The 13,830-nt window shown below is 37.0% G+C and overlaps 1 protein-coding gene across 1 annotated transcript; it reads right to left on the bottom strand.

Moving 5' to 3' along the window:
- Positions 1-598: 598 nt before the first annotated feature.
- On the bottom strand, positions 599-13,107 carry LOC145564017 (uncharacterized). The gene is made up of 9 exons (XM_081624386.1): positions 12,707-13,107; positions 12,547-12,593; positions 10,482-11,699; positions 10,061-10,149; positions 3,063-3,165; positions 2,883-2,987; positions 2,224-2,341; positions 1,401-1,580; positions 599-1,094 (listed from the first exon to the last, which is right to left on the bottom strand). The coding sequence occupies exons 1-9, from the start codon at positions 12,924-12,926 to the stop codon at positions 943-945; spliced, it is 2,232 nt and encodes a 743-aa protein (XP_081480512.1). The 5' UTR covers positions 12,927-13,107; the 3' UTR covers positions 599-942.
- Between the last annotated feature and the right edge of the window lie 723 nt (positions 13,108-13,830).

The following is a 13,830-nucleotide window of genomic DNA, read 5'->3' as shown; positions in this document are numbered from 1 at the left end:
TTGTTCGGAATAATGCAAGCTTATTTCTGTCAATAATTTTATTTTATTTTTTAAAATTTATTTTTGGAGGGGGGAGGGATAACTCTAAACTACAAATACACTCAGCAAAATTTGATTTCAAATACGATTACCTTGAAACTTGCATAAGGTATTAAGACTATTTGCAATATCTCAACTTGAAACACTACCTATACCGCGCACGTAGGATCCCCTAGTTATAGAATAAGCCCCAACTAAGCTCGCTTGAAAAATTTCTAGTGGCTTGGCGACATGCTAGCTCATTAGAATCCAAATAAGGCCTTGATTTCATACTTATTATAAATCCACTCATCAAAATATATCTATTAACCTATATTAAAAGCAAATCCTTCCATAACACTTGTCATTACCTTATTAAAAATTTTCCCACCTTTTTTTTTTTTTTTTTTTTTTGCAAAATCTTTAAGTAAACTATTTACTACCGCATAACTTATGATATTTTCTTTCCAATTTGAAAATCATATTCCATATCTACCCAAAGGAAATATTACTGAATACCTTTAATATACTAACCTAGTTAAAATAAACAAATAAATAAATATCTTCAATTCCTCAGGAGTTACCGTCTGGAAACTTTAGTACACAATCGTCCTTTATATAATAATAATCATGAATCATCTTTATGAACGGCAAATAGATTTCCACGTCTCAGGAAGACAGGATGCTAACAAATACAGTAGGAAAAATCAGCAAGCATTGATAGTCACTTAGGCTTAGTTATGACATTTTATAAGCCATTGACAAGCTTTTGTTGCATTCACATGAAATCAATAAATATGTATACAAATCCTAACCATATTTTATTGCTTGAACTTAAACTCACCACAAACTAGAACTTAGTCGTCATATAATACAGAATATGATGGCAGAAGAGGGGGTTTATGAACGGTTTAAGGCAGATTTCTAGTAGCGGCGACCACCAGCAGTAGAAAGGAGTACACGACTTGATTTCTTACCCTTCTTCCCTGTTTCATTGGTCTTGCGTGTCTCTGGTCTCTCCCGGGAAATTACATTTGCAAACGAGTGTACAGTCTGGGCACCTTGATTTGTTGACCCTACACAAGCACGAAATCCTTAAATCAGATCACAATTTATATTTATATCGATTATTGCAGTGGTAGAAAAACAGCTCAATACACCCAGCTTGAAGCTAAAAATGACCACCCCATCATCTACCAGATAACAAGCTTATTATCCAATGATCTATATACACAAGAAAGCGGCTAATACTGCTTTCTCCAATATTAAGTAGCAAGACTAAGGTAATGGAGCATGGTGGCAGTTACTTTATAATCCAGATCAAACATGATAGTTCCCAATACTGCATATGTAAATGGCTCAAGTTACTAAGAATAGAGTACCATTAATCCCGGTGGAAGAACTAGTTCTTCCAACATCAGCTTCAGGTGCAGATTCTTGAATATGCAAGGAAGGAGAACCACACCCTGCTGCAAAACCCAGCCTCGCAACATTTGAGAATAATTGTCGTCCTTGAACTGACGGGCTTGATGCCGCCACTGTTGAGGCAAGACTTCCAAGAGCTGAATCATAAAACAAATCTATCAGTGAACTTGCAATCATCAATACTTTATAATTATGGAATTATTAACTTGTTAACTTGATGTGATGATTTTAACCAAGATAGAAACTATATGATGGGATCTTATAAACAAGCCACCAAAATATTCAGAACAGCAAACTGTTGCATAGAGCAGAACATTGGAGAACTACAAAAAAGGAAGCAAATCACAAAAAAGTTGTTTCCCAATAGTCTAAGTTATGTTTGGTTGTTAAGAGCTGGTTGCATTAGCTAATTTGACTAGTTGGTTGCATAAGATGTTTTGACTAGATGTTTGTATTAGCTATTTATAAAAAAAGTGTTCCATAGTATTGGCTAATAACTTGTAGCTGTTTTGTTATGAGCAAGTGAAATGCGAAATAAGTAATAGAATAGGGTAGCTAATTGGACAGGAAGATATGTAAAGTTTAGACATTATGTCAAAGTTATCAGTACTCATTAGGCTAAAATTTCACAACCAGCTAACCTTACAAGCTTCTTTTTTCAACTTTTTGGAAATTACGTGTTGAGCCAAAAATACCAATTGGTTTCAAAGTACACAATAAAGAAATTTCTAAGTAGATTAAACTTGTGTGAGGATGACAAAATCTAGAACATACTATTACCTTCAAAGTCATCCATGGAGAAAGTAGATGAGCTATCATAAGCTTGCATATTATTATTGTAATGAACAGGTAGGGAATATGAAGTATCAGCTTCAGCTTTGATTTTATCCTCGTGTTCCTGCATGTGCAAAATTGCCGACAGGAGAAAATTTAAAAATGTCCAATCTATGTAATTCAGTCTGATCACGGAAAACACGTAGAATTCACAGATGATTTAATAACCCATGGCACACAAATTATCATTTACCCCACACACCATACATAGCAATGAGGAACGGAAGATAACCACATCAAAGAGCTAGATAATTAACTGCTGCCATTCTCACCAAGACACCAACAGAGTGTTAAAAAGCCAATCACCAATAGAAAAATCAAATACGAGAATATAGCAAAATTTATTCTTGTCAATATTTTTTTTTTTAAAAAATTTATGATTGTTAAATTTACAGAAGGAAGGTCTGACATCTCTTTTTTTTTCTACAGCAGGTTTAGACAGAACTAATGTCATGAGATAAGAATGGAAAGTACTCCTCAAAATATATATTCCAAGCACCACACTTCATCATAAGTTCAGGCACAACGTTACTCGCCAGTTGATATATCTTTATAAGACAGCAGAAAGCAAAAAAACTTAAGATAAATAAATCAAATATCAATACCTTTCTGGCGAGCTGCTTTCTCTGCCTTTCACGTTTCTTTAAATCATCTCTGAAAGGAGCCAAGGCTTCAGCAGGCAAGATTTCTTTTAAGTCAATTTCACATAGCTGTTAACACTTTTAGAATTAGGACAAGATCCAAACCCATTAAAAAAAAACCCAAGTACAGCATTATAGTATTACCTGAAATGTGGTCGTCAAAGGAAAATGGCTCAAGTAGCGGTAGCGCCTCCTCATGGCCTCAGACTGAGTCACAGACTCCAATTGTAATATTTTCCCACTCACTCTAGAATTCATGCAGCTTAATCAGAATATGGGGTAATGCATGCTGGTAAAAAGTACAATAATGATTGCAAAGACAAGAAGACCAGTTTACACTGAAAATGCTTGCCATGAATCAATATCAAAGTGAACTTAAATGCTGATCAACAGAGCTGCAAATTTTATTTTTACATATAAATAATATCAATCATAATCCTTCCAAAGTTCCATTCCAAGAATTTTGTCACTAGAAAATTGGTCTCTGATAAAGGAGGAGGGTTACGGTAGGCCAGTGACAGCCAGTATAAAACTTCGTCACATCCCATGACATGAGCCAAACAGATATTTTCGTGGGGGCGTTCCCTACTCAGCGACGCGCTGCACTTCCTAGACCCGGGTGTAGTGATAAGTATGCAAGGGTTGCTAGGTCGTCGCCCAGAAGCGACGCGCCACATTGCCCGAGTGTGGTGTCAAATGAGCAAGGGCGTGCCATTGGGGCGTTCCCTACTGAGCGACGCGCTGCACTTCCCAGACCCGGGTGCAGTGATAAGTATGTAAGGGTTGCTAGGTCGTCGCCCAGAAGCGACGCGCCATATTGCCCAATTGTGGTGTCAAATAATCAAGGACTTGGAGTTGGGATCAGGAGGGAGCGTGGGAGAAAAGAATTTAGTTTGCGGATTGGTTCTTGGAATGTGGGGTCTCTTACGGGAAAATCAGCAGAATTGGTAGAAGTAATGAAAAGACGACGCGTGAACATCATGTGCCTCCAAGAGACAAGATGGACAGGAGAAGGAGCTCGAGGCTTGGTTTTGGGGTATAAGGTATGGTATGTTGGGCAAGAAACGAGCCACAGAACAAGGAATGGTGGAGCTAGGAACGGAGTTGGTGTGGTTCTCGATGAGAGGTTGGCAAAAGAGGTGATCGAGGTCTATCGGAAGAACGATAGGTTGATAAGGCTGAAGTTGCTATGTGGCAAGGAGATTGTGAATGTTATCAGTGCTTATGCTCCCCAAGTGGGTTTAGATGCAGAAGAGAAACGACAATTTTGGGAGGACCTAGACGAGGTGGTGCAGGGTGTCCACCACTCAGAGAAGTTATATATTGGAGGGGATCTAAATGGGCACGTTGGGGCGAGCCGAGATGGCTATGAGAGTGTCCATGGAGGCTTTGGGTATGGGCAGAGGGACGCCGGTGGTGAAGCTATTATGGATTTTGCCCAATCATATGATTTAATTTTGGCTAATACTTGGTTTAAGAAGAGGGATTCACACTTGATAACTTTTCGGAATGGAGCAAATGCAACTCAAATAGACTTCCTGCTCACAAGGAGCATAGATAGACAAAGTTGCATAAACTGTAAGGTTATCCCAGGGGAGAGTGTGGTCACCCAACACCGGCTATTGGTAATGACTATTCGTCTGAAAGAGAAGGCGAAGAAAAAAGTTAGACAAGAAGAACCAAGGATAAGATGGTGGACCCTAAGGGATGCAAAAGCTAAGGTTTTTACAGAAAAGGTAATTGAAGAAGCGGATTGGGATGGAGAGGTGGATCCGGACATGACCTGGTTACGAATGAAGAACTGTTTCCTAAGAGTGGCCAAAGAGGTCTTAGGGGAAGTAAGGGGAAGAACTTCGGTACAGAGAGATACTTCGTGGTGGAATGAAGAGGTGAAAGCAGTAATTAAGCAAAAAAGGGAATGCTATCAAGCCTTAGGAAAATGTAGGAGTGATGAAACCTTTGCAGCGTATAAGGAGGCTAAGAGTAAGGCAAAGGCAGCTGTTCGCCAAGCAAAAGAAAAGGCATATCAGGAGGTTTATGAAAAGCTTGATTCCAAGGAGGGAGAAAGGATCATTTATAAGATGGCAAAGAGAAGACAAGAGGCAAGGAAGGATATTGGCATGGTGAAGTGTGTCAAAGATAAGAACCAAATGGTCCTAGTGCAAGAGGAGGGCATCAAGGACAGGTGGAAGGGGTACTTCGATGAATTATTTAATGGAAGTAATGGAGTTGTGATAGGAGATACCTCTATGAGTGATGAAGAAATCAACATGGAGTATGTGCGAAGGATTAGGAGAGTAGAGGTGGAGATTGCACTGAGGAAGATGAAACCTAAGAAGGCGGTTGGCCCTGATGGGGTACCGATAGAGGTGTGGAGGTGTTTGGGTAAGATTGGTATTGATTGGTTAACAAACCTTTTCAACAAGATATGGACGGCTACAAGGATCCCACAAGATTGGAGGAAGAGCACCTTGGTCCCGGTTTATAAAAACAAAGGAGACGCTCAAGATTGTTCTAACTATCGAGGAATTAAGCTTATGAGCCATACTATGAAGTTGTGGGAAAGGGTGATTGAACAAAGGTTGAGGGCATGCACAAGCATTTCAGATAACCAATTTGGTTTTATGCCTGGGAGATCTACTATGGAGGCAATCCATTTGATAAGACAAATGATGGAGTTTTATAGGGTAAAGAAGAAAGATCTTCATATGGTCTTTATTGATTTAGAGAAGGCATATGACAAGGTGCCAAGAGAGATACTTTGGTGGGCAATGTTGAAGAAAGGTATCCCACGAAGGTATGTAGACCTAGTTAAGGATATGTATCGGGATGTGTCAACAAATGTGAGGACATGCGGAGGGTTGACAAAAGATTTCCCTATTACAATCGGATTGCATCAAGGGTCTGCATTAAGCCCTTTTCTTTTTGCAACGGTTCTAGACGAATTAACTAGACCAATTCAAGATGAGGTTCCATGGTGTATGCTGTTCGCAGATGATATCGTTTTGGTGGATGAGACTAAGGATGGGGTTAATGTCAAGTTGGAGCAATGGAGGCAAAGGTTGGAATCTAGAGGGTTTAAGCTAAGTCGGAGTAAGACTGAATATTTGGTATGTCGTTTTGGCACTCAGAGGGGGACAAGCAATGAAGTGGTGAGTTTGGATGGAAAGGATTTGACCATGAGTGAATGTTTTAAGTACCTAGGGTCGATCATCCAGAAGAATGGTGACATTGATCAAGACGTGACCCACAGGATTAAGTCAGGGTGGCTTAAATGGAGAGCGGCCACGGGAGTGCTATGCGACCGCAGCATTCCCTTAAAGTTGAAGGGAAAATTCTACAGGACTGCCATAAGACCAGTGTTGCTCTATGGTACAGAATGTTGGGCTTCTAAGAAAGAGCATATTAAAAAGATGGAGGTTACGGAAATGCGCATGTTAAGGTGGATGTGTGGAAACACTTTAAGAGATAGAATCAGAAATGAGGTTATTCGCAAGAAAGTAGGTGTGGCGGGCATTATAGATAAATTAAGGGAAAATCGTCTGCGTTGGTTTGGACATGTAAGACGGAGACCCGAGGGTGCACCGGTGCGAAGAGTGGAAGAGTGGGACCATGGAGGGATTAAACGAGGAAGAGGGAGACCAAAGATGACTTGGTTGGAAGGAGTGAGGAAGGATATGAAGTGCATGGATTTACGTGAGGATGAAGTTTTGGATCGTAAGGGATGGAGGAGAAAGATTTATGTTGATGACTACACGGAATAATCAAATTTGGTTCATGTTAGCCGACCCCACTTTTGGGATTAAGGCTTTGATTGATTGATTGATTGAAAATTGGTCTCTGATAAGGATGCCAATATTAGATATTGCCTTCATCCCATTTTAGTTGCAACACTGTATGAACTGAAATTCAAAGGAAAAGGAAAAGTTGCAGAATAAAATAGGATATGATAGCTTAAAAATCTCTATTACTCTTCCAAATCCCAAGGTAAAGAAAACAGATATGTCACACACTCGCACACGAGTCCCCCTAGTATTCCACTCACCTGTCACCTCTACTAACTTCCTGCAAACACTGATTCTTTCTAACTCATGCTTTTAATAGTAAAGGACCATCTCAACCAAAAGCTCAAGATACTGGTTGAGGCCCATAAATATGTTTTATACTCTATCACGCCCCCTCACACGATAGCATCAACCATCATTAGGAATATGTTTTATACTCTATCATTTATGTCTTGTATACATTAGCAGTCAGCAAAGTATGTGGTCTAGAAGGAGGCATTACAAACACTGTGGTCAGCATTTAATTTTAGGCAATTTAATTGACTTCTGAAAAATTGCGTGATTGTTGATCCTAGGGTACTTTTTATATCTAATGTAAGACAAGGAAAAAATAAATTACTACCTCCGTTTCAATGATTAGACATTTTTCCTCTCTACTTTATGTCAAATCGTTGCAAATAATATGAAACGGAGGTAGTAAAAAAAATGTTAGATGATAAGAAAATACCAAATATTGTAGGCATAGTCAAAGAATCAAATAAGAATAATAGAAAGGATGAAAGATAAAAAAAATAAAAAAAAAAATAAATAAATAAATAAAAAAAATAAAAAAAATTATATATAAAAAAAAGGATTTAATTAAAGTTACAAATGTAGAATAGTAGGCAATAGAGAAGGTGACTCAAGTCATTGTTGGTGGTTGTTATAGTATATAGTTGTTAGAGTGTCCATATCATTTATAGGAGTGAACCTAATAGAAAGGTAAACATAGCTGTTACAAAAGTATCAAGTCTATAGATATTAGTATCAAGAGAACTTAAAGAGAGCATAAACATGGGTCAATAGTATCAAGTCTCTAGACATTTAAGCATAACGTGAAAGCATCCCCCAGGGCCACCCAACATCCAACAGAAACTTTAAACAATTTCCAAGAGGGAACTAAAGCAATGACAAATTGAAAAAACATGAGAACTATCTAACTAAACCAGCAAATCGCCTATATTCTATCAAATCCAATGCGGAACCATTACCAAAAATGTGCCATAGAAAAAGAGGTAAGACAGCTAGACAAGCATATTTGGTTTATGATTGTCATCCCAAATGTTGACATGATTATATGAATGCAATAATGATCATCCTCTCTTTCTCCACCCTTTCTCTATTTGATTTAGATAAGCATCCAATTGACAATTGAAGCATACCACAACCTATGGCAAATAGATGCTAGGAAGCACAGGTACGGCATTTTTAGGCCGTTTCCTGTACCGGGGATGGCTAGGGGACTGGTACAGTACGAGGATGGCAAAAATATGTCCCTAATGTTTCCTTGAAAAGTGGTACACGAAGGATTTTTGGGTATGGCAAGGATGAGAGATGGGGACGTTTCAAGGACATTACGGCTATTTTTCGACATCCCCAACCCAACCGAGCCCAGGCCATTCTAGAAAAAACCCTTATACTTACCTAAAAACCGAAAATCTCTAGAACCCTAAAAAGTGGTCTTTGTCTATGTTGACAAATTGCGATTGTCTGCTAACGCGTCAGTTTGTGTGAAAGAGAGAGTTGTTGGGCCGTGGGTCAACTTCCAACACCATGCTCGTCAGCAACTACTCCGAGTAATGTCAAGAGGCGAAAGAAAGTTAACTAGGTTTTTTTTCTTTTCCTTTTTTTTATATCTTGATTAGGACTTTTAGGAGTAAAGCTGTAAAGAGGTAGTAGTCCACATGCAGTAAAACCGTGTACAATTGTACACAACTCTTCCTTTTCCTATTTTACTCGTTTTTATTATTATTATTTTATTTTAAAGGTGATAGACTATTAACTTTTCAACTCATATGAGTCACTTTATGTGTGGATTCTCCAAAAAATAGGTGGATTTATAATATTATTTTATAAATATTTGTCATATCCATGACGTACCCCTTTTTTTTTTTGTAATATTGATTTTGCCGTTTTTTGTCCCTGTACCTGTCCCCGATTCTGTATCTGTATCTATATCGGTGCTACCTAGAACTGATGGTACACCACGTGAACTACCTCAAAACATTAGGGTTTAAGGGCTTAAACCTTAGCCCACCGTAGAGAGAACTGTAGGTAAACACATTTCATCCCAAGAAGGCGATGTACACCTCAATTCTCTTCATATTTTATATCCAAAGCTGACATAACACAAATATATACTCCTCCGTTTCATTTTAATTGATATGTTTAACTTTTGCCAGTATTTCACATTATTTACTTTACCTTCATTTCGTGATTTATTTGTAAGAAAAACAATAGTAAAGTGGGGTCTTGTTTGATTTGTCTCAAAGTTTATTTTCCAAATACGAAATTTGTATTATTTTTTGTTGTGCATAATTGAAGATATAACCATTTGATGTAATGCATATGCAATAGCGCCTAAAGAAAGTGTGTCAATTAATATGAAACGGAGGAAGCATTAAACTAGAGCAATCTTCCTATTTCCCCCCTAAGAGAACCTTGTCAATCATCAAATCATCAAAGTTCTATTTCTATTCTAGATTGTACCATAATTAACTCAACCCATCTACCAGCTTTACTTAACCCATTCTAACTTTATGCAATATATCTTGCTAGTATTGTAATGCATTACAAAACCATTTACGTTTTAGAACCAAACCTGAAGGGTCAATTATTTTGGCAATGTCGGTCCACAGAGGCAAAAATGTCGGCCCAGAAGGCACTAGTTATAGCATATAAATTGCCATCATATGAAGAGGATTGATAGAATATAACTAATTCACACAATTTAAAGCAATCTCATAGGGATCAAAAACCTCTATTAAACTGTCCTTAACCAGGAAGCCCTAAAAATAATCCTTTCGATCCTAAATGTTTTTCCCCCTTTTTTGGGCACGTTTACAAAGCACATTTTTTTATTGTTAATATGTTTAATTACATGTTAGAAAAAAAATATATATCAATATTGATATTAAAGTACTCATTGGGACTAATCAAACAAGACCCCACATGCCTATCATTTTTCATTTATATTTGAATAATTATAAAAGTTCTCTTTAATAGTTAATATTGGCCATATTGGGAAGAACAAAAAGTATTGGAGGGAACAGTAAGTCTTTCTTTTTGTAGCCAACAAAAACACAGAATGCCGCATACCTTGCAGGAAGCAGATCATAGCTACCATAATGGTGCAAAAGAGACTTCATGTTTAGTGGATGAAGGATAATAGGCTGACCATCAACGGCCTGTAACATATAAAAAAGTACATTTACCCCATTAAGATTGAATAGGTATCTGGGAAGAATTAGAACCAGATTTAAGCTTCAGATCTATTGAAGCAACTGTCCAAATGTGACATCAATTGCAACCCTCATACAGAAGTATTAAATCTATATTACAATTCACCACGTTAATTCAGCTCTAAAAGATAATTGATGTACATGAACATTCATCAACATGAACAATGCCTTTGACCAAGCAAAGTCAATAACAGTTGACACTTGACACAGCCATGGCTAATAGTAGTATGAATATCATATATCGACACTAGCAAGAGCATAAGACAATGATCACATACCTGGTAGAAATTGTATGATTCCTTCTCCTTGGTGTCTCCCGGGGAACCTACTGGAGTTAGCAAGGTCTTGCTTTCTTCATATGAAGAGGACACGGACACATCAAGTCCTTCAAGTGATTCATCATTTTCAGAGGACTGAACTAAACAAGCACTTTCATGGACAACATCTGCCATTACATTGTTTGGCCCCTTGTTATCAAGAATAGATGGAGACGAAGTTCCTTGTCCAAGCTCATCATCTTTACAGTTAGGATAAATACTGCTAACAGGTTCACAATCAATAGTTTCAGAGGATTTGCTGCCTCCGAAATTTCGACGAGCAGTCCAATATTTTTTTCTTTGTTTCAAGTGTTCCATAGCAGCACAAACATATGGAAGCTTCTCTATGTCATCAACAAGCCCTGATTCAGCTCGTGCTAGCCAATTATCCAATGCTGATATTGCTTCTCTAACAGAGAGATCCACATCCAAAGTAAGTATTAACTTTGAAAAGGAGTCACAAGACTTGCTACTCGTTCCTTCCTTGACCTTTTCATGAAGAGAAAATGAGTCTTTCTTCCGAGTTAAAAGCATAAATTCTAGCACATCACCAACATTGTGGCCTGTAACATTTTCCGCAAAGATAGTATACAAATCCCTTGAGGATATCATCATAAAACAGAGTGGGCATTTTCTCCAGCATTCTGCTTTATGATTTTCCTCACCCATAAGTAAGTATTGCAAGATACATGGAAAACAGAATATATGTCCACAAGACGTGATCTGCGGGCAGAGAGGAGTATCCAAACAAATTGGACATTGAATAGGGTGCGGAGTTGAGTATCTCAAACATATTATATCCTCCCACTGTAATGTTTTGTCAGGATCCATAGATTCAATAGTATAGCTTCCAGAATCCAAGACAACAAATTTGTAGTTAGCCTGGAGGAAAAGGTCCTTGTTGTAAGGCTTAATCTTCTGAGGCTTTTTCAGTGGAGGACCCCTAGGTTGAGCACGAGAGATTGGATTATATTGAAAATTTAGTAAGTGATTACCGCTTACTGTTTGATACCTTCTCCGCGCAGAACCACTTGCTCTACCATTTGGCGGAGAGCCAGAAACTTCCCCACTGGATGGAGGAGACCCGACTCCTCCTTGAGCAACAGAGTGAGATTGAACTCTACTGTTGATACTGTGATTAGATGTCTTCTTACCATTTGAACTCCCATGTCCAATCACCTAAAAAGATAAGGGGTATATAATCAAAATGTGCAAAAGATAAATAAATAAAATGACATCCATATACACGCACATAAACTCATACTGGCAAAGAACTTGCTCAACATTTGAGAGAGAATTTTGTTCTACCACCTCCAACCTACTTAAAAGCACATGCATACTCTTTCAGATCATACAATTTCCAAAAAAAAAAAAAAATAGAGTATATAACTACTTACAATAAACACCACCCTCCACCCCCACAACAACATGCAAAAATGTTTTACAGAAAAGATACAGATAGAACGTTACATGAAAAGAAATCAGTTCTTAACATCCTTAATCTATGATTTCTCCCTTCACTCCATAATGATTATCCCTCCTCTATTCTGCTATTTGCTTGTCCCACATAGTTGATAAATGAAAGTGAACCAATGTTTTCTGTAATCCACTATGGTAATACACTGCCACTGCGAGCAATATCTATTCAATGAACTATGAACTTCCAGCTTTCATTAATTAATCAATGGAAATAGTTAGTATTCATGGAGGGGCTTGTGGTATTTCGTATTTTCTAACTAAATTAAGCATCACAGAGTATTCAAATTCAGAGGTGGACTGGAGAAGTGTTAAGCCATCAGCAAATTCCACCTGAACCTTTATACATATCCTTATCCCCAACACGGCCCAACGACTTTCCGACTTTGAAGTGATTTAATTAAGGATGTGTAATTTGAGTCATTCATAATACAACACTACCACTTCCTCACCTCAATCATAATACAGCAAAACACGAAGAATTCAAAATAGACCTCAGAAAACAATTCAATGACACAAAACTAGGAAAAAAAACATCTATGAAATTTACCTTTTTGGAAGATCCATTAGAAGTTCCTGCAGTTTCAGCCATTGAACCTAAAATCACAACCACCAAAATAAATTGCAATAAGAAACAAATTCAAAAGTACTACAAACAACCTAAATTAGCTCAATTGATCCGAATTCGACAGTAAGAACCCTAAAATCACCTGAAATTGAATTGGGGAAGGAAGCTTCAGATTGAGGGTCGGAGATCCGAAGCGAATCGAGAGGTGGAGTTTGCGGGGAAGAGAGAGAACTTTGTTGGTGTTGAGATTGAGGTTCATCAATGGAGATTGGGAAGCCATGATTGAAATTAGGGTTTTGAGCAGAGGAAGACGAAGACGATGATGCTGAACCTTGATGGGTGTGAGAAGGCAAGATGGACATGAAATTATGGAGAGAGAATTTGGGGGAATTTTATTTTGAGTTTGAAGAAACTCTGTTCGAAAAAGTGTTAATTTCTGAGAATTTTTACGAATCTAGTAGAATGGTTTTATAATTATTCGTGGTGTAGGTGTTGGATTTTTGGAGCATCTTACGCATCTCTCAACGAATCTATGCTTTGCGAAAATGAAAGTTTTAGATGATAATCTTTTATGACTTGTTATTGTTATTTTTACCTTGGACTAGTATGTACACAGTATTTAGGTCTGTTTGACAATTGGCTGTTGGTTGTTAGCTGTGAACTGTTTTAGTTGGTTGATTTGACTGGCTGTTTAGATTGGCTTTTGAATTGGCTGTTTGACTAAAGTTGTAGTGTTTGGTAAATTGGCTTATTAGGTGCTAGCTGTTGTCAAACTATATAACACTAATTAGTAATTATTTTAACATTAATTATTGATTATAGATAATAATTTTTTAATAACTAATTATAATTTTAATTAATTAATTATTTTTTGACTCATAAATTAATTAATATTGGTTATTAATTAACAATAATTGTTTTAGTTATAAATTGATAATTATCAATAATAATATACTATAAATTACTAATATTTTAAATACTAATTATTAAAAACTATTTATTAAATAATAATTATTAAACACTAATAATTTATATTTCAAAGAAAATATTAATTATTAACTATTAATTATCAACTATTAATTATTAATTATTAACTATTAACTATTAATTACTAATTATTAATTACTAATTATCATTTATTATGACTAATTATTATTAATCAAAAGTTAATAATGTCAACAAGCCAAAAGCCGTAAGCCAAAAGTTGCTCCGACTAGCTTTTGGCTTAAAAGCCAGCTTTTCAGCTACTTAAAAAGCCAATAACCA

This window comes from Chenopodium album, chromosome 10 (assembly GCF_948465745.1).
Source record: "Chenopodium album chromosome 10, dcCheAlbu1.1, whole genome shotgun sequence".
In the NCBI taxonomy this organism is placed as follows: domain Eukaryota; kingdom Viridiplantae; phylum Streptophyta; class Magnoliopsida; order Caryophyllales; family Amaranthaceae; genus Chenopodium; species Chenopodium album.
The sequence above is the reverse complement of the archived record's forward strand: the minus strand, read 5'-3'. Positions and strand labels throughout refer to the sequence as shown.

What these genes read in the sequence shown, in the direction of transcription:
- LOC145564017 (XM_081624386.1), bottom strand. Translation starts at nt 12,926, where the DNA reads ATGTCCATCTTGCCTTCTCACACCCATCAAGGTTCAGCATCATCGTCT. An exon ending in GAAAGCAGCTCGCCAGAAAG is followed by an intron (nt 2,342 to 2,882) that starts GTATTGATATTT and finishes TTGCACATGCAG; the next exon opens with GAACACGAGGATAAAATCAA. An exon ending in TTCTTCCACCGGGATTAATG is followed by an intron (nt 1,095 to 1,400) that starts GTACTCTATTCT and finishes GTGCTTGTGTAG; the next exon opens with GGTCAACAAATCAAGGTGCC.